Source organism: Xiphophorus hellerii, chromosome 6 (assembly GCF_003331165.1).
Source record: "Xiphophorus hellerii strain 12219 chromosome 6, Xiphophorus_hellerii-4.1, whole genome shotgun sequence".
Lineage (NCBI taxonomy): Eukaryota > Metazoa > Chordata > Actinopteri > Cyprinodontiformes > Poeciliidae > Xiphophorus > Xiphophorus hellerii.
Window position 1 is genome coordinate 8,498,432 of NC_045677.1, and position 20,686 is coordinate 8,519,117.

The following is a 20,686-nucleotide window of genomic DNA, read 5'->3' on the forward strand; positions in this document are numbered from 1 at the left end:
TTTTGTTTTTTTGCACCCATCCCCTGACTTATACTTATTTGCTCGGAGTGGCTGATTAACCACTGAATGCACCTTCCACAACCAGGTGACTTTATAGACACAGTCTCATTTGATCTCCACTGCTGGCACCAGTTGAAAGGACCTCTGTTTAATTAGGTCAGTCACTCCTAATTAAACAAAAGGGGGTAAATATTTATGTAATCACCTGTTTATGTTTCATATTTTCAGTTAGATATCATTATCTTATAGAAATCTGTTTTCACTTGGACACTGAGAGATTTTTATTTGTAAACTGTTTTTCAAAAAACGCCAAATTGACTGTTTTGCAACAGCAATTAAAAGAGTAAAGCATCCAAAGGAGGGTGAATACTAATATATAGACACTGAATGGGCGTCCTTTGCTTTCTTCTCGCCACTGTTCCACAAATGCCAAATTTATGGAGTTCACAACTAATATTCGCCGTATGGTCCGATACTCCCACCTCGGCCGCAGATGTGGCCTTTGTGTGATATACAAACACACTACTTTGTGTTTGTATATCAGAAGAACAAAAAAACAAACAAAAAAACCCCCGACACCTTCAGCTTGTGGTGGTAACATGACAAATTCTGCAAACGTTTAACGGGAGTGGAGTCTACTCACAGATTCAGGAGGAATGTGTGCGGCTCTGTGTCGTCGCGGCGGACGTGGCCGGACGTGGGTCACGTGATGCAGAGGCGAGCCGTTGGTGGGGAGAGTGGAAAGGCACTCCCAAGATGCCGAGTGAGTGAGAGATGCCGAGTGGGAAGGAGCGGAGGGGGTGGGAGAGGGACTGGGCTCGTCACCTAAACCTGGGAGACAGGAATTAATTGGGACAGAGATCTCTCTATCCTTTCGCGTTTGACCTGCAGCACATTAATCAAATATTCCTCCGCTTCTGCTTCAGTCTCCTTTGATCTCAGCGGTGTGTGGCATCGAAAGCAAGCTGGAACAGAGGCAGAAGACTCACTCATTCTGGTGGAGACGGGACGGATCCTTCTGGTTCTGGAGCTCCGCTTTTTGATCGCTATGGTATCCTTTACCAGGGAAGATGAAGACAAAATATGAATTACATTTCTTATATGTAAGAAATGTGCATGGCAAAAATGTGCATTATCCTTGAGCTTTCTGGCTCGCATGAACAGCATGAGGTGGGGTGTAAATATAACACAGTATCCACTTAAAACATAGTGGTGAGAGCATCATGCTGTGGGACAATGCATCAAAGCTGGAGACGCTAGGAAGACACCTGAATACAAATGCTCAACACACTATAAATTCCAACTTAAGTTTTCATTTGTAATAAAAATGTAAAAGAATATAATTGAAAGGCAATAAGTGTTTGATTTGCATACAAAAATGCAACTGATTGATATTGGAAATTGGTCTGATATCAGCCAAATGAAGAGTATCATATGGGAACAATTTCTTGTTATAAGTGAAATAATCCTCCAGTGGAACCCACATTCCACGCTATAAAATACGTAATAGACATCTATGATTCATGCTGATATCGTATCGGGTCAACATCGGTATCGGCCGACACTCAAAGCTGCGATATGGGTATCATATCGGAATTTTAAAAAGTTGCATCGGGATACTCCTAATTTAAACCAAAGTGGGAAATTTTGTATGGTTGTGGGATCTATGTTAAAATCTTCATCAATATCATGCCAGAAAGACGATAAACATATTTAGACTTTCCGTCATACCGTCACGTTTAGCAAACACTTACTATTCCGAGGTTCACTCCAAAGTCCTCATCGGGGAAATCCAGCGATTCAACAAGTCTCGAATGTCTGACGGATCGTCTACCCGTCCCGACATCGTCCCAGCGCTTTGCCTGAGAGACCTGTCGCAGCTGACGCAACACACACACACACACATCAACACTCAACAACACCGTCATTCAAGTGCTCACATCAATCAAACTACTGTCCTTAAATGCGGTGTCCTAGGAGAGGTGGGTCTGTCCTCTGCGTGTCAGGTTCACAAACAGAACAAAAGGGCAATTTGGTTTGGAAACCCTGAGACAAACATGAATTACACTCAATTTCTTGATCAGCAAAGCAGAGCGAGGGAGGATACTGGCTGGCACTGCAGCAAAACACAGCGAGAAGAATGAGACATTACAATGGAGACAGTGAACATAATGTAAAGCAGAGCTGGCCAGGTGGCGGCGATGCTGTTAGAAGCTTTTCCTAGTGCACTTTTCAGCCGAGTTCATTTAAAAAATTACATTATGTAAAGATTGGACCCTGCAGCATCAGATCATAAAGTTAACTACCTCAAAACCAGGTTTCTGTGTTGCTCGAGAGCATATATATTTCCCCTACTAGGGGGTAAACATTTCTAGTGATGGAGGTAAACACTAAAATCACAGCCACTTTGACATAACTCCAGATGTTACAGGTTGCAATTCCTTCAAAATAAGATTTCTGATGCTGGTTTTAATTCACTTTACATTTCCATCTGCAAAGTTTTCATTTGCATCCCGTTGAGCCTTTTGACTTTAAGCGGCACAATCTGCATCATCGAGATGAGAGGAAAAGTCGCTTTTCAACATTTTCTTTAGGTTGCATAAAGGTGTTAACAAAAACAGGCCAATGAAGGTAATTAATTATATAAAATTATAACTCTCTCCATCAATCATCTATGCTTTTAAGATGCTTAGCAAAATTCATCCATCAAAATCTCCTGAATTATTTCATTATTTTGTTTAACTAAGCTTATTAATACAGTAACTGCTTGACATTAGGTGAAAGGAGTTTTAATTATGCTTTGAAGAGGTTGATGAAACTGAACTTTGAGGCTAAACATCAAGAGTCTTGAAGAATTCATAGCAGTTTGTGTGAATCACCATGTATGGTGGCCGCGGAAAAAAGTATTAGCATCTGGAAAAATTGCGCTACAGAGTAAATTATTTTTGAAAGTAGAGATACGTCACAGTTGGAGGGAAAACATTTTTCTGGTAAAAAAGAAGAAATAACTACACATCTGTAACATGACAGAATTAGATAACAATTAGCCAACAGCTAGCAACTCAACATAATACAATATTAGCATTGCAGCTAGCAGGCAGAATGTGGTGAAATAATAAGGTGCTATTTACAGTCTAACTCAAGCTCTTTAGTGTAAGTCAGAGTTTTGATAAAAAAATACATTAAGGTTTAATAAAACTGAAACAATATCTGCCCAGTTTTCAAGATGAAATACGTTAGCATGAAACGCTAAGGGCAACAGCTGGGCTCATTTCACTCATTATGTTCCTGCAGCACAATTATGAGGAGGTAATATACAGTAGTTCTTTGTTTGACAGACAAAACCGGCCAGGGAAAGAGATCGCCAAACAGCTCTGGAAAAATTCAAGTCAACAGCATCGAATGGACTTAAAAAAATGTTTACCTTCTTGTCCATATAGTGCTGGGGAAAAAATGCAGACATCGTAACTTGATAGCTTGTAGAAAAAACATGCAGCGGCAAAATTTCTAGAAATAATATTGAAAAATTTGGATGTTTTAATTTTATCAACCCTCATATTTGTGTAAAACAACAATAACATAATATTAGTTCATTAAAGTCTGCACAACTCTCCCTTATGTAAGGATATCTTTAAACAAGTATAACTTCACATTTGGGCCTAGAATACATTGGTATAGCTTAGTTAATTGTCAATTTGATCCTGCAAACTGCCTAATGATAGCAAAACAAGCCCACATTATGAAACCTCCACCCTCGTGTTCGGCAGTCACGTGGACAGATTAAAGTGTTTTGCTGCCTCCTATACAGGTAGATTGGATTATAAACAAACATCTCTATTTTGGTGTCATCTGTTCAAAGTAATGCTGGTTCTTTTAGATGAAGATTTACAAAACTACGTCATGCTGCCATCTCCTTTTTAAGACAGAAATATTCTTTTCTGGAAATGTGTCTTACTCATTCTTACATACTTACTTACTGAGTCTGTTTTCTCACTGCATGGTTCTAAAATGTAATATTTTACATCCTAACTGATACCTGTACGGTATTTGATGCAACATTCGAGATTTTTTGTAATTTATCAAAGCATTTCCATACTTTGAGAAAGATTTGAAGGTTTTTCCGCTTGTGAATAACTTCTCACCAAACCACGATGGACTTCACGTTTTGTTTTGTTTTTTTTAAAAAAGGTCTCAATTCTCCTTGGATTTGTTGACAGGAACTTGAATGCTGATACCTTCTTGGTGTTGACAAATCAAGACACCTCCCAATACCGCAAATCAGGAAGTTACCAAAGTCGTTACTTTTTACAAAAGTGGACACTTTTTTCCCCTCCAGAACAGTAAAAATATTGTGCTGGTTACCATTGAAGCACTACGTTTAGTTCTTTGAAAAATAAAACAGAAAACTATAAACTACAACAAACACGTGTTTTCTACCATCTAAAAAGAAGTCATGCATTAAAGAGATATTACCAGTACCAGGGTTTTATGGGTGGTGTAGAGCTCCTGCAGGATCTGATCCACGATAGAGTTTGTCAGATAGGAGACCACGGACAGCTTCACCTCCCTGCACGCGGAGAAATGACAGTTCAATCAGCATGTTCTCCAGAGTCCTGCGTGATTGGAAGCTTTGAATCTGCGGGCGTTTCTTACTCCAGAGCCTGGTTGATGTCTTCGGCTGCTCGCTCCATCAGAGCGCTGCGGATGGCTGAGCAAGGGATGGAGACTTGCTCGGAGATGGCGGAGAGAGGCGGGCTGAGTCTCTCGGCGGCCGAACAGGACATGGGACACAACTCTCGGCAGAGAGACACCATGGAGTCCACCACCACCTGGACAAGCCACATTGCAACGGGAACTAAAGATTGCTCGAAAAGTTACTGTTGGTTCATCTAAATTTATTCATGGCTGCCTGTGCAACGCAGCTGTTCAGGGCGTTATTAAGCTACTGAATCATATGTTCTGTTCGTACAGATGTTCGCTTCATCTGTTGGACGCAAACGGCTGAAAAATCCCAACAAGCAAAGTAATTAAACTTCGCAAAGTATTTTAGATTCTCGAGACAGCCGCATTTTCATTTCCCTTTGTAAATGATTTTCACAGGAAACGTTAGAAAGTTTGTGTTTCTTTTCTCCTGTGGATTTAAAATGCAACAAGTCTTTTGAAGTCAGCGCGCAGCATTAACACGCAATCTAAATGCAGCCAGTTCACTCCTATTTAAACAACTATCGCGTAAACGGAAATAAAGCGGTGATTTACCTGCAGCTCTTTGTCTGCAGCCTTGGCCAGCTCTCCAGCCAGCGTGTCCAGCCGCTGTTTGACGGGGCCGTCCACCGACAGGACGTGGGCCAGCTCGCACAGGGACGGGTACAGCTGACGGAGACACAAACATCCAGCGTTCACTAAATTAAACTCATTTAGTCTGCTGTTGTTGCATCAACCTTCCAGACCTCTCAGGTCTTCTGGTTCTGGTTCTGCTCTGCAGCCCCAGAACCAGAACCAAATGTGGAGAAGCAGCATTCAGCTTCTGTGCACCACAAATCTGGAACAAACTTCCAGAAAACTGAAAAACAGCTGAAACACTTTAAATCTAGACTACCAGTTGCTCTTGAAACGTAATCAATGAAACATTAATTAACAACCTGATGTGTAATGATGGCACTTGACAAAATGTAATGTTTCAAATGCTGACAGTGTGTTGTTGACTTTGTATATTCATAATGTAAAGCACTTTGAAATGCCTTGTTGCTGAAATGTGCTATACAAATAAAATTTGACTGATTGAATAAATAATAACGGTTTGAAAAGGAGACATAACTTTCACAGTCCATTCCAAATTGCATTTGATGTGAACTAATGTTGAACATTATTCTCTTTAGTACAGGTTGAAGGCATAACCTTTATGCCCAGACAGCAGCAATATCAAAGTCAGTAATGATGTGGGATATATAATCTGAATCATATGAAAGAAATAAACGACAAAACACCGAGCTGTTAATTGTACACAGACCGTGTTTTATTCAGTTTGGCTGTTTAAAGACATTTTTCAGGGTGGAAGGATGCAACCAACTCCCTGCCAGCCTGCATAATGCACCTGAGAATGAAATATTCCCACAGTATGATACTACCACCACCTTTCTTTGACAGTTTCTACACATTTCTTACGTCTGAAAGTCTTACCTAGACTTCTTCAGACATTGTAGCCAAATAACTGAAAATATAGTCTCATTTTGACCTAATTTCTTTTGTCTGTGGGTAGCAGTTTGGAAATACGTGGGATTTTCTAAAGGGGCAATGATCTCAAAAACACCCTAAAACTGGTGTTGAGGTAGATCAAAGTAGAGCATTATGAAACTCCCTTCCATTTGACCCTGTGTGTATAAATTCGAGTCTATGAGTGTGAAGTGTAAATTGACAAGCAATAGCAGCTTTTCATCTCTAGTTGTTGGCTTTAATAATTCCATCCTGGATATTTCACTGGTAAAAATTGTGCTATTTAGATCTTTATTTTTTTGTATCATTATTGTTCATCTTTCATTTTTTTAAGAACCAGTCTGAAGCTGACGAAGCTAACCAGAAATTAGCTGCAACCTGGGGGCAGCCGACCCAATCAGCTGTAAGTGATCCAAGAAAATAAGGTGAAAAAAAAATTACTCAAGAAAATGAACAGGGTCGCTCCTGAACCCACCAAAACATGCTGACACCACACACTAATGGCAGCAGTGCAGGAAGGCTGGATAATTAGTCCACTGACATTATGTTTGTTTTTTCTTTTCTTACTTGCTTTAAGCTGAAACAAAAGAAGGCATCTGTGTTTGTTTTCACCTCTGACAGTACGCTCTGTACGCTCTGAAGCTCGAGAAAGAGCCTTTTGGTCTGTACATCGGAATCAACGCTTTAAGCTATTTTCACCAAAACTCCTGGTTCGCGATATAGAAACACTAAATAAAAATACTCCTGTAGTGTTATTTGATTTTTTATGGGTTTTTTTTTTTTTTTTGGAACATGTTGATTTAAACCTATTTCTCCAGTTTGAAATGTTGGTACAGTAAACATCCTGGTTATTAGCCTTAACAAGAAACACGTGAATTCTCCATTTTCTTATTGTTGTTGTGTCATAGCAAACCAATCTGTAACTCGCAGGTCTGGTTTACTAACAATCACTGGCTTGTTAGTAAGTGATTGTTAGAAAAAAAAAGTACTATGTACTTTTTTTCATTTTTTCCATGGGAGCATGAAAATCCTCTGTTCCACCCCAGTCTGGGGCAGTGGTTCGGTGCATTGATATTTGGGGCATAAACACTTAACTGGTTCAACTAGAGTTGACTCATTTGCTTTCATCTTCTGCCAAGCGTCGTTCAAGCATCATTTAATAATGCATAAAACCTCCAATAATAGCCATTTGTCTGTAGTTGGTGCTGATTTAATTTACATCTAATCAGAAAAAATAACCATCCCAGCGTTACCTTCCTGCTGTTTGAGCTTTTAAAAATTCTGTCCTTACACCGTAACTTCTGACCTGACGGCTTATTTAGTTAATTACCTGAATATTAAACTATTGGCGATTCATTACAGAGGAAATCCAAAGCTCGCTGAGGCAAATTCTTCAAAATGACCCTGTATGGACTTTTCATTATAGACTCGATAACATAATTGGCCATGACTAATTAAGCACCATCAATGCCATTGATCATACCTCGCTTCTTATCGGAACGATCCATCCCAAATCCTGCGTTGATGAATGAGTGTACCAGACCAGTGGGGTTAGTACATCCAGAGCGAAACAGAGAGAACATTCTTAAAACAAAAGCTCTGAAGAAAACTTTAAAAGTTTGTACTTTTCATGTACAGCTTTTGAATTTGATGCAATTCCTTCGTTGTATGAGGAAATGTTTTACATCTGTAGAAGCCAACGCACAGGATTTCCAGTCAGCTCGTAGAATCAGTATGCAGACAGGTTACATGCCAGACGCGGCGAAACTTCTTCAAAAGTTTCTATTCGTGCTTAATTTATTATGTATTTTTCAGGCATATGGTGTCATCTTATAGCACAATCAAGTAAATAATTTACCCTTAGTTGTTGTAAAAATACTATATATATCAAACATAACATTAAAAAGATATGACTTTGTGTTTGCTGCCTTGAAACTGGCCTCTGTCTCTTCCTTTCGGACACTCCCGCTAAGCATGTCATCACAACGATGCTTTTCCAAGCCGTCCATTGGTGCCGTTTGCAACTGTTCTTAGGATCTCAGCAGATTCCCAGTTCCACCAGGTGTTTCCTAATTGCTGCTGCCGCTAGTCTGGAGGAGCTCAGTTGGAGACTGAAGCTCTAAGACGGAGTTTTGGGCTACTGTGCCGCGCACTGTCTGAGCAGGCGTTGAGGCACACCCACGGTGGTTGCCATGGGAGATTCAAGGATTTCTCAAACATGCATGAATGAGTCAAAGCAACACTTGGGGTATGTTTTTTATGATTAAATAATTTTATAGCATTATACAAAGCTAAAAAAAAGTTGATTTTGTACAAAATCCCCTATTTAAAAATAAAAAATTTGGGACTGAACTTTGTTATTTTATATGCCTGGAGTGTTCATTTTGTCCATCTACAGGAAAATTTAAACCTTTTATTTAGACTACAGAAATACTTTGCTGTTTGCACACTGCCAGGTTCCTTTTCATTTACTGTAGCACTTATAACTGCACCAGTTACAATGACTTGCATAAATATTCTTGATTTTGTCAGATTGCAAGCACACACTAAAGTGTGTCAACAAAACAAAATCCAGTGGAAATAATTCCTGTAACTCCCATTTGCAACAATATGCCCAGTTAGCCAAAGTCTGAGCTTTCCTCACATACACACACCCGCACACCCGGACACAGAGCTCACTCACAGCTCTCGAGTTTCTGGCCTCTTTCAGGATTTGTCTGGCAGTCTGGACCTCGTCTCCGTCCTCGCAGGACTTCAGTACACAAAGCTGCTGCTGCACCCTAATGCAAAGACGCTCCATCACCTAAAATACGTCAATTAATATTAATGTCCAACCCAAATATTTCACACACGACATATTTTGTAGACATAGACCTGTTCAGCAGTGCTGGTGACGAGACCCTGGTGCAGCCTGAGTGCCTGCTTCTGAGAGAAGCGCTGAGTCTGGTTGTTCCTGAGCAGTGCACGCTGGATCTGGCCCCCACAGAAAAAAAACAAAACAAGACAAAAAAAACCTAAATAAACACAGGTTTGAGCATGAGGCAAAAGACAAGTTCATTTGCATGGTAATAGGGAAACAGGATTTAGATCCCTTGCAATAGAAAGGAGTGACTTTGATTTGTTTTCCTGACTCAGCAGATGGAAAACAAACGCTGGATCATCAAATTTTGTAAGGTAGAACATTACGCAGGGAATTATGATGTTCAGAGAGAGTTGGGGAGGGAAAAGAAAAACATTAATTAATTTATTTTATTATTTTTTTATAAATTAACCAGAGTGCTGTTACAACAGCAAAGGTGACCCGGCATAACAAGAGCCGACAGATATGGCGCCAAAATTGCATTCCGACGCAGATATGCTTATTTTTGGTTTTTCTGGCAAAGCAGAGCTTGACATGGGATGTAAACAGACTGCGGTCTACAAGACCAGAGAGCAGCAAAGTATGTAGATGGCACTAATACCGACAGAGGCAACATGGCTGCCCCATTTCAGAACCGAAAAATACTCATTCAGGAGCGGATTCTGGCAGATCAGCTGCTATCACACGCCTCCCTCTGTCGTCGCACATTCACAGGTTCCATCCAAGTGCAGAATAAATTTAGAATAAATTGGACCTTACTGATAAAAAATGTATGACTCTGATGTGGTTTCATTGTACAAAGTACACTGCTCTGCAAAAATGATTTCTCACTAGGCCTGCAGGATGTCAGGAAGCATGTCGCCGGGATCCTTTTGCTGAATATGCGACAGTAACAATGCTTGCAATTATGGAGTCACTCTTCTCAGATTACAGCCACAGATTTATTGTATTTATAAATCATTATATTTTCTTTAAATGCATGTTTTTAGTACAGAATTATGTGTGGCACATTGATCAAAGGTTAAAGTGATTTACGGTACATTAGCGGGGAAGTTGATGGCAAAAACATTCAATAGGGCAAACATATTATTGGTATACATAATTTGGATGAATGGAACTTAAAACATAATATTCTTCCAAATATTTCATTCAAGCAGCTTTTTATTATAGAAATACTCCAGACTGATTACAAAGAGTGGGCTGAGAAGCTCAAATTCTTATAGATTCCACTTTTTTTTACATTTTATGACAAACTCAAATGTATTTTGTTCAGATTCTATGCAGTAGAGTGACAAAGTCGTGTTATTTTGAAAATATGAATATGTCTTGAGGCTGATGTAACACTAGAATTTCCCCTCTATATGACAATAAAGGCTATTTGTGTTTTATTCTAAATGATACATGGCTTTATACTTTTAAAAAATTAATTAATGGCAGACATTTTAATTTCTAGAAATGCGAGGCTAGTATTAAAACCCTACCCCCAATAAAACTAGCTGCTGTACATGTAGCAAGACAAATTACTGACTGAAAAGAGATGAATACAAGTGGGCACCGCATTCTTTAAATTATTTTAAAAATATATATATTCAATCCATATATCATTTCCCTTCCACTTCACAGATATCCGCCCTTTTGTGTCAGTCTGACACATAAAATCCCAATAAAATACACAGAGTTCAAAAAAGTTCAAGAGGCACCACAATCGAAATGACAGCATTAAAAAGATAAGTACGTTAACCACACTGTGAAGTAAGTGAACAACGTGTTAGCACTTCTAACCTTGGCCAAGGCTTGTTCGGTCTTTTCCGGGGCGCCGCGGTACGCCTGAGCGATGTCACAAAGGGGGAGGGGCATGTACTGCAGCGTGAAGTTGCTAAGCGATGGAGAGAGAAGGGAGAGACATAGAAAGAAAAGTCACTTTTGCATGGATGAAAAGTAAAAAGATCTTGATGCTAACTAGAACAAACAAACAATGCCCATAGCTCCTCTCTTACAGACGTGGCCGGTTCCCAGAGAAAACAAACAAAAACACCCACATGCCTTTGTGCACACAGATAAGTTTAGAAACTTTTGCACTTCTACAGATCTGACAGGCACACCAGTCAGAAGACTGATGAAATGCGGTGAAACAGTAAACACTTCTGAAGGATGGTTATCTGCCTTTCATGTGTCTCTGTGAGGGATCTGTTTTATGAGGGAGCCCCTTGTCTTCAAAAGGACAAAAATAAATAAATAAAAAATAAAAAATGGCTGGTATACGTCGCGTTCGGCTTACTGCTCCAGCGCTCTCGCCACATCTTGGAAGCCGACTCCCGTGGTGTTGTTGCGATCCCACGTCACGCTCCTGAAGGGTGGGGGCGAGAATCGGACAGACAGGAAATAGAAAGGGACAGGCTCAGAAATCAGGAGGAAGACACGCAGCTGCCTTTCACACCTTCCTGCTGTAAGACAGTGACAGTAGTTGGTAGGCTGTAGGATGATGATTAGATCGCTCTTTTCCTGCACTGAGGGAATACAGGACGAAAGAACAGTATCTAGCCGTTTAATGAGTCCCTGTGAAATATTCCACTTCCATCCAGCATCTGTTCAACCTTTTTATACCAGTTCTTGTCCATATTCCCTTTTTATCTGTCTCCCTGTCTCCGCCCCAACACGTTTTGCCCTAGAAATTCAAATCAACCAAACCCAAATCTCTCACTCTCTCCAGGTGGTCTTCCATTTCCACTCCTTCCATATCTTTCTTTCTTTCCTTCTTTCTTTCATCACCCTTTTCCAACCATTCAATCATCCACTCCCCCAATGTGGATTTTGTCCTCATTTGCGGCTTCTCGAGCTCCCATTATTTCTTTTCATACCTGTATTTCCCGGCACCTAAAGAGCTCCTCAGCATCATTTCTCTCACTCACGAGTGTTATAACACACAGGATGCCTGAAGGACTTTTGTTTTCTTATGATGATTCATCGCTGAATTCCCCGGAGTGTTCAGTTACGTTTTTGCCCCCTGCATGGTGAGCCTTTCCTCTGAATCTCTGCTTCTAAGCAACTCTTCTGTCTCTGCTCCGCATCTTCATTTTTCTATTTATCCATATCCTTTAATCCGTCTCAACTGACTTCTGTAAGTTTGTTTGCTTAGTTCTCCACGGAAAATCCCTTTAGAATACAGAATAATATATATATATATATATATAATCAGGTGCATACCTGAGTGTCGTATTGATCTGCAGAGCCTTGCTCAGCATCTTGGCCCCGGAGTCCTCCAGCAGGTTGCCACTCAGGTCCACCTTCCGGAGGCAGGCGTTGGAGCCCAGGGCGTTGACCAGCACTGTTCCCCGTTGGCGAAGCCTCGAGTCGGCCAGAGAGAGGGACTGCAGGGTCTGCCAGATTCAATGGGGAAAAGTGGGACAAATCTAGTAAAGGGATAAGGATCTTTAGATGGCAACTGTAGGTTTTCAAAGACAACTGTGGGAGAACAGCCAATCAACACCCAGGGATGTGAATGGTGCTGCTGGTTTAACTGCTTTGCGAACGCCAGCCAATGTGTGTCAAGTAGCATTGCACCAAGGTATTTCAAGTTCCCAAGCTGTGTTTTTTCTTTCAAATATTGTGATATCCTCTATGAAAAAAATAAATCTGAATAGGCATTTCCATGAATACTGACCCCTAAATAGGCAGGAAATCCCAAACCAAACAGGAACAAAATCCTTCAGCAGATTCTGGTTTTAGGTCTAAATTAATTAATATTTATATCTTTTAATAACTTCTCCAACCTTGACAAAAGCTTCTGTGCCACTGAAGGAAAATTAGTCCCCTAGCACGATCCTGCAACACCATGTGTTAGCATGCTAGCAACTGAGATCCACATTTTTCAGCGAGAGAAAATTGAGTGGAAGACACTTGTGAGTGGAAGACACATGAAATGCCCCTTATCCTGTGAACAAATCCTAGTCTTGAGTTCAGTTTATGGCTTCTATTTTTCCATAAATGAAGAAGGCAGTTTATAAACTCATTAAATGCTATTTCTTGGTTAGCAGTTTCTATTCTCATCTTTATGTTTTATGCCGAATTCCTTATACTCATACTTCATTATTAAAACAAGATAAAGCGTTTCTACACTTGATAGTGCAGTAGACATGATTGGGTTTGACTGTGGACCAAAACTGCAACATTTGTTGCATTTTCAGCTGGTTAGTTTTCACACTGCACTATGTCAAACAAATCAAACCCTTTAAAAAACTTTTTCCCCCTTTCCCTTTGTCTGTGGTGGAGTAACACCAAGAATCACTGAAGTCAACAACACAAAAATCTTCAAAGACAAAACAGCATCAGATTTCAGAGGTTGCAGGATTTCTCTTTGATAAAAGACCACGAGTCATTTCTCCTGCTAACACAAGACTCACATCTGTATTGCTTGTATTTACCCAGAATGCCTTGCGCTGTAGCATGGTTCCTGCTTACGGAGCAGCCGTCGATCCGCTTGGCATTCATGCGTGTATTTAAACCACAGAAGAGACCTAGGTTTTTGGGTGGACCAGAGTTCGCTTTTTTGGTCTGTTCCAGAGTTTGATTTTGCATTCGTGCCTCCCAATACGGACCGAACTAGAATTTTATTACAACACGACTAACTTGGATCCATCCTAAGACTCGACATTTGACGCTTTTAAAGTTTGTGTCGTTATCGCCTAGGCGTGTAAAAAGGACAGACTGCCATGCGACAAGCTAGTTCATCCACGCAATCCCTTTAAACGTGCTCATTTACACTGATCGGCGTAAGAGTTCATGCGCACACGCTTTTGTGCACAACTAGACAGCGCACACGCGCTGTTGTGAGCCATCGCCATCAACAGCGGTAAATAATTGAGTAAGCGAGTTGTCATGCTGCATTTGCCGAGCTGAGAAAAACAGAGAGCCTCTGGAGTCTCCCGGATAGACTGAGACCAAATGAGCCATTCATCAGACAACATGACTTGCGAGGATGTTTGCACCTTGTGTGTGTGGCAGGTGGAGGATTGAGGGGATTGAGTTTAAACAGGCATAAACGAGGACAAGGATTCAGCTCGGTGACAAGTGTGTGTCCCTGGGCGTGTGAAACGCGCGTGTGCGTGCGGCGACAAATTTGTGAGGCGTGTGTAGGCGTGCATCTGTGCATAACACCACAGAGAATATCTGCATGCGTGCATGTGTACAATATGTTACATAATCGAACTCACACACTCTTCTTCTTGCACCAAATGAACTAGTTTCTGCAGGATTTCATCCAGCACCCTGTGGAGGCACAAACGGGAGGGAGGGGGAAAGAAAAAAGAAAAAAAACATTCATCATCTGCATCAACTTCACCACCATCTGCGCTGCTGCTTCCCCCACGCCGCCGCCGAGGTACGTACTTGCCCTTGATGTTGAAGTTTTTCCCCAACATCAGGTGTTTGAGGGAGGGGTGCCGGGAGAATGCCGGGATGACGGCCAACAAGTCGGCGTCCAAACCTGAACCAAACGCAAAACAGAGAAGCGCATCGAGTTAAAAAGCCAGCAGGACTAAGCTCTGTGGAGTTGTTCTGAGATCCTGCTTCAGAGAAGATCTTTAATCACCGCCATGCAAGTGCCAATAAAGCACGAGAACAGGTGTTCAACTTTAAGCGTTTTAGTACTGGAAAGGAACTAAAAAAAACAGAAAAAAACCCACTTTTTATTTCAGAGAATAAAAGTGGGTTTTGCCACGAGCTACAGGGCCGTAAAGAAGGACGGAGATTTTTTGTTTTAGTGTTAAACAAATATAACCAGAGTGTGTATAAATATAGATTCACCCTCATCAAAAACACCTGGAATGCTAACAGTATTTCCGAAACACATCATCATACTTGCAGTCAAATGTGGTGGTTTGTCAATCAATCAACTAATCAAACAAGACTTTTTACTCTGATGCTATTTAGTCGGAGATCTGCTGGCTTTTTGTCTATGTACAGGAGAAAACTCAAAAGGACTCATTATTGCAAATTATTGATGACCGTTCACCCCATCAAGTGTGAAAGGAACAGCAATTATGTTTAGTGGGCAATTACTTGTCTTTCTTTCAAAAAGAGTTCTTAATAAATATAATCATTTGAAAACTACTTTTGATAATTGCTCAGGTTGTCTCAGTCAGATATTTAAAAAATTTTAGCGATCTGAATCATTTAACCCTCCTGTTATGTTCGTTTCTAGGGTACAGCAAAAATGTTCGTGGGTCAATTTGACCCAGGGAGTGTTTAATCATGCAATAGTGTCAGAAACCAAAAAATTCCTCCAAAACATTTTTGTATCTGATTATTAACTCCAATACTAACCATTTCAATCAATATTTGTGCAATGATGTTTTATTATTTCTCAGAAATTAGGGATCAATGACGACAACCTACTCATTTACTCATTTGGACATAAAAAATGGAATTTAGATTTTTAATGTCCACTGAAAAAAACCTAGACACAAAAAAACAATAATTTCCTTGAAGTTGACCTTTGGTAAATTATTTTATATTATACTTTTTTTTTTTTTACCAAAGGGTGATCTTTATAATTGAACTTGAGACACACATACTGTTCTGGGTCAAATTGACCCGCTGATTAAAATCAAGATAAAGGAGTCATGCAGAGAGTATTTATGTTTTCATCCACTTCTGCTGAGTGTCACTCAGAGTGGGTGGAGTTTGTCCACAGGAACAGAAAAGATTCCCGTCAAAGGTTGTGTGAACACCTGCTTTCTCGCAGTTTCCTAGTGAAGTAAAGAGAATAGTGAGAAAGTGGGCTTGTGTGTGTGTGGTTGCGGGCGTGGGTGTGTGAGTGTGTGTGTGGTGAAATATGGTTCATAACTGCAAGGAAACATATAGAATTGGACATTTTAAAATCTTTTTTTGCACTTTAACCTGACTGCCGGGTCAAATTGACCCGAACAGTATCGATGTAAAAAGTAGACCTAGGGTTTGGTACAAATGTGTAACATGAATAAATTTTCAACTTATGTCTAGAGTGCACCTATTAAGACAAATAGAAAACGTTTCATGCAAAAAAAATGCTTCTATTTTTTTTTTTTTAATTTGTAAATTTTAAAACGGGTCAATTTGACCCGGAACATAACAGGAGGGTTAAGTGTGACCAGTAAATTAAAAACAGAGAAAAACGGGGAAATACTTCCTCAAATCGCGGTGGGTGTTGTATGAGTGACAGCGGTGACTCGTTTGTTTTTAATCAGTGTGAACGGCTCAGAGAGCCAGTTTTTTCTTCATCGTGAAAATGGCTCATTTTTGAAGAGAGACAATCCGCAGAAATTCCAAAATATTCCCGACTGCACGCCAACACACACACCTACTCAGCCTTTTTTGTAAAATGAGGGAGAAAAAGAGAAAGTGGTAACCATGGTAAAATCTGACTGCATCCAAGACTGAAAAAGCTTCATTCAGAGAGCAAAAAAAAATTATACATATATACATGAATGCAGAAAACAGCCCAGATGATTAAGCGGGAAAAGGTGCAACACTTATTTTGTCCACAGGTTATTGAAAAGACTGGTTTAATGTTACTGATTCTAAAACTCAAGGACTTATGCATGCACTCATCTTATTTGCTTAGTTGTAAAAGGTTTGCAGAAGAAGTTAAACGTATTTGCTGTAACTGTTGCAACATCAAAGAATCTAGTCTGGTCTCAGCATGCAGTAGCTTCAAGGTGAATGGGAGTTCTTTGGAGTTTCATGCAATTCTAGCTTTCTGGACACGAAATACTTGGGAACCCGCTTTGCATTACAAGGATAAAATGTAGAAAAATCAAAGTGCACTGAAAAACTGGAGATTTGCGGTATTCTGTTTCACACACCTGACACCACCCTGCACGACTGCTACAGGCACAAATATTACAGTATTCTGTTAAGATTTAGAGACTAAAAGAAAGCAGTACATAGCTGAAGAGAAGTGGGACGAAAATATTCACCCCTTTAGATGTTTTACTCTTTTTCATGCTTTTCCGAATCAATCAGGAGCGACAAAATTTAGATTTTTTGACAAAAATATTTAACAAAAATAAAATCGCCTTAGTGTCAACGTGAAAACTGATCTCCAGGAAATAATGACAATTCAAAAATGCCATTGTTTTCATTCTTTCATGCATGTGTGAGAAATTCTTTAATCTCTCATGGCAACCAGTCAGCTGTGCAAACAGAGCGCCACCTTCAAGACGTAGCTGAGGTCTCTGAGCTTCCGCCCTCCCCCGCGATTTCTTCACTCGGCTCCTTCAGACTAGCCAGCTGCAATTAGCAAACACCTGGTGGAACTGCTCATCTCCAGAGCTCATTAAACAAGTTACTTCTCGGTGCAGCGCTGGTAAAAACGCTGTTTTTAAACGGTGATTAACATTAGAAGGACGATGTTGAGATGAGCGTCAAAAAGAGAGCAAAAGTTCCTTAAAGAGACAGAGGCCCAATTTCAAGGCATTAAATCAGGAAGAAAATTTTCTTTTAAGACATGTTTGATATATACAGCATTTTGTTTCACAACTGAAGGTAACAGTTACAAGACTGTACTATAAAATGGCACTATGTGGTTGGAAAACACATAATACTGCCTCTTTAAGGTTGGAACAAGACAACGTATATTAGTTCAATCTTCCACCATCTATACCCACCGTCAGCAGTCCGCATCAACACTTTCATGAAAACATTAGCGATTTGTACACAAACTGAAGCATTCACCTCTCAAATTAAAATAAGTGATATATGATGCATTTCCATTCAAAGCCTCTTTTTGTGCGACTGAAAACCACCTCGGCTGTAACAGAGCAAACGCGCTGCGGGGTGTGCCGACAGAGTGAAGTTTCTCACCGTTATCAGAGACGTCTAAAGTCCCCACGCACGAAACGCGAGGGAAGAGCTCCTGAATCACGGCGGCACCCGCCGACCTCAGCTGTGGGGAGGAACAAAAAGCGGAGCGGAGCATGACGGGAGGCTTATCTGAGAAAGATCACGAGTGGATCCACGCAAGCAGGGAGGGCCGGCGGACGATACCTCACAGCTGCTGATGTCCAGGTGAAGGTCGGAGATGTGAGGGTTGTTGGACAAACCCAGGAAGAGAGCTCTGAAAGAAAACACGAGAGAAAAAAAACGGGTGAAAAGACAGAGAAGAAAATAACAATGGCGGAAAATGTGTGCGGCAGAGGTGGGAACGCTGATAAGAAATGGGAAAAAATGAAAATAGATTCCTCTTCCACATAAATCCAACCTTGAATCTCCTCCCTCTGAGAATCTGAATGGGATCAACACCCCAGCGCATCTTGTTCCATATTTTCCCGTCCACACCTAAACGTTTTAGAGCCTTCTTAAAAGATTAGAGAAAAGTAGCTTAGAAAGAAGAATTGCTTCAAAAAGTTTTCAATATTTATTAAGGCCAAACAGCCAGTTGTAATGGGACATAAAAAATTATGCAAGCGCACAAACTCAGCTGGATGCGTCAGCGCAGCAGGAGCATAGAGGAAATTTATTTTCCTGCGAAAAAAAAAAGAAGTAAGACTGATGCGCCAGAAGGAGGTAAGCAGAAAAAAAAGTCTGTTCCATTTTGGCAGGCATCCATCATGCAGTATGCAGCTCTCTGTTGGCTGCCAATTTTGCTTTGTTTTTCTTCTGCTATTGATTGTGTTTTTGTTTTTGTTTGTTTCTTGGCTCTTGCTTGTTAACAGCAGGCTTGTGCACCTTACAGGGGCAACTGGAAATTTACTGCACTCCGTTTATCCATGCTGGAGAAACTCTCTCTGTTTTTGGCCACTGTGGTTTCAATAGCAGATCTCCCGAAGCTGCCGAGAACACAGAGTCCCGTCAGCGCAGGACGCTTCGGTCCGGACCGTTTGATTGAAGGCCAGTCCACACGCACGTGTTAGTCGACTGGATCTACTGTAGAAGAAAATGTTGGAAGACTAATGGGCAGATGGCGAGGGCGCAAACAACCCTTTGCACGCACATGCTATTTTAGTCTGCAAACCTAAAACAATATGCAAAGAAAACAAATGAATGAAGATCAGTTTCAATGGTAGAAAAATCTGAAGGCAGTCCATAGTCGATCTTTTAGGTCTCTAAAAAAGGGGCTCCCTCAGTCTGCATAATGCAGATATGAATACAAATTGAGAAACAAAATCATACAGAGTTGTGCAAAAGTATTTGGCTTGTGTTGTTTTTACTTTTTTGACACTTAAATCCCACCCAATTTATTACCAAACAAAGACAAGCTAATAACCAAATGAGAACTCAGTTTAATAAAGAAAAGCTATCCAAACCAACCTGGATCTATGTGAAAAAGTAATAACGCCCTTTATTAAACTGAGTTATTAACCACATTTTTTTTTGGCTCAGTTTTACTCCAAGGCATCACTTCAAAAGTACCTGTCTGACAACATGAAGTAGGCCACAAAAAGTCTCAAGAAGCAAATAAATAAGTCCTGATGTGAAATAAATTTATGCACAGACATAAAAAAATAGATAATCAATAAATGCTTTATGAAGAAAAACAATGCCTAATTCAGCCAAATAAAAAATATGTCTATTTATGCAGAAGTAAAAGAGAAAATCAAAAAGACATCCAATTGATTACGTACGTAAAGACAAATCCAAAATTACAAAAGTAAATGAGTAAATAAAAGTTCAACAACCAACGTGAAACATTAAAGCAGAGATTTAATTTTTTTACATTTTAACACACCAATTATAACCTAAATTAATAGTTTTTATGACTGCCGCCGTCACCGCTGCTACTTTCATATTCGAGTTCTCACTTTAGACGTCGTCAATGTCCTCCAGGTTTTTCACCAACAGCGCCTTCCAGCATCGTAGGTGGGTATATTTTTAGCACGAGCGGCTCCGTGCAACGACAACAAACATGCTCTGACATTTCTACCAACCTTGACTGACAAACAGGTGGATCTGTCAAGACTGCTCAGGGATTTATTCAAGATGAGAGTGATGGATTCAATTGGATTTAGTTGTTTAGTTGCTAGGAGAGCTAATCCAGACTCTTCTCTTAAGGTCAATGGCATGCTGCAGTCTTTTTTTGTTCTTGTTTTTTTTTTGTTTGCTTGACAATTTTGATTTTCTTTCTCAAGATGGTTTCACCCGTGAACTCATCTGATAAAATAAGACTTAATTTCAAAAGTCATGTTGTACTTAAAAAAAGAGGAAGAGGTTATAAGATCATGTCCCTCATCTTGTGTCTTATTTTTTACAAGACTCACAACAAAGTGAATCTAAGGGAACTCTATGTTGGTGCTTTCACAGATCTAGAAACAGTTTTTAGGTTTGCTCCGTTGAATAAACAAGGGTTAGGTTGTTTTTTTTTTTTCATTTTGCAACAATTTCAGACATTTACATTTATTTTTATAGTTTAGCTGTTGAACTTTTTTAATCTAATAAAATTCTTTTTTTTAGGTGTTAGTAGTTGTAATAAATAGTATTCAGAAAAATAAAAAACATTGGGCAAATAAAACAGATCCTACTAAGATGGTTGTTTGGTCAGGTATTGGTGTGTTTTAGTAATACAAATACATACATTTCTTCCAGGTCTGACTTAATTTGAATTTTCTTCCTATAAACTACAACACACACACACACACCCGC

General features: G+C 40.0%; 1 protein-coding gene across 4 annotated transcripts in view; it reads right to left on the reverse strand.

The window, feature by feature from the left end:
* The window catches only part of carmil3 (capping protein regulator and myosin 1 linker 3), a 114,244-nt gene that overhangs the window by 18,320 nt on the left and 75,238 nt on the right, over positions 1-20,686 (reverse strand). For 3 of the 4 annotated variants that reach the window (XM_032565975.1, XM_032565979.1, XM_032565978.1), the window contains exons 17-31: positions 18,095-18,164; positions 17,912-17,993; positions 14,456-14,552; positions 14,281-14,335; positions 12,275-12,447; positions 11,349-11,417; positions 10,853-10,946; positions 9,085-9,183; positions 8,894-9,013; positions 5,257-5,370; positions 4,654-4,829; positions 4,480-4,567; positions 1,755-1,880; positions 990-1,062; positions 644-831 (exon numbers count right to left, since the gene is read on the reverse strand). In XM_032565975.1, coding sequence (XP_032421866.1) covers positions 644-831; positions 990-1,062; positions 1,755-1,880; positions 4,480-4,567; positions 4,654-4,829; positions 5,257-5,370; positions 8,894-9,013; positions 9,085-9,183; positions 10,853-10,946; positions 11,349-11,417; positions 12,275-12,447; positions 14,281-14,335; positions 14,456-14,552; positions 17,912-17,993; positions 18,095-18,164 — 1,624 coding nt within the window. The remainder of the gene's footprint in view (positions 1-643; positions 832-989; positions 1,063-1,754; positions 1,881-4,479; positions 4,568-4,653; positions 4,830-5,256; positions 5,371-8,893; positions 9,014-9,084; positions 9,184-10,852; positions 10,947-11,348; positions 11,418-12,274; positions 12,448-14,280; positions 14,336-14,455; positions 14,553-17,911; positions 17,994-18,094; positions 18,165-20,686) is intronic. The other variant, XM_032565977.1, reaches the window with a different exon arrangement.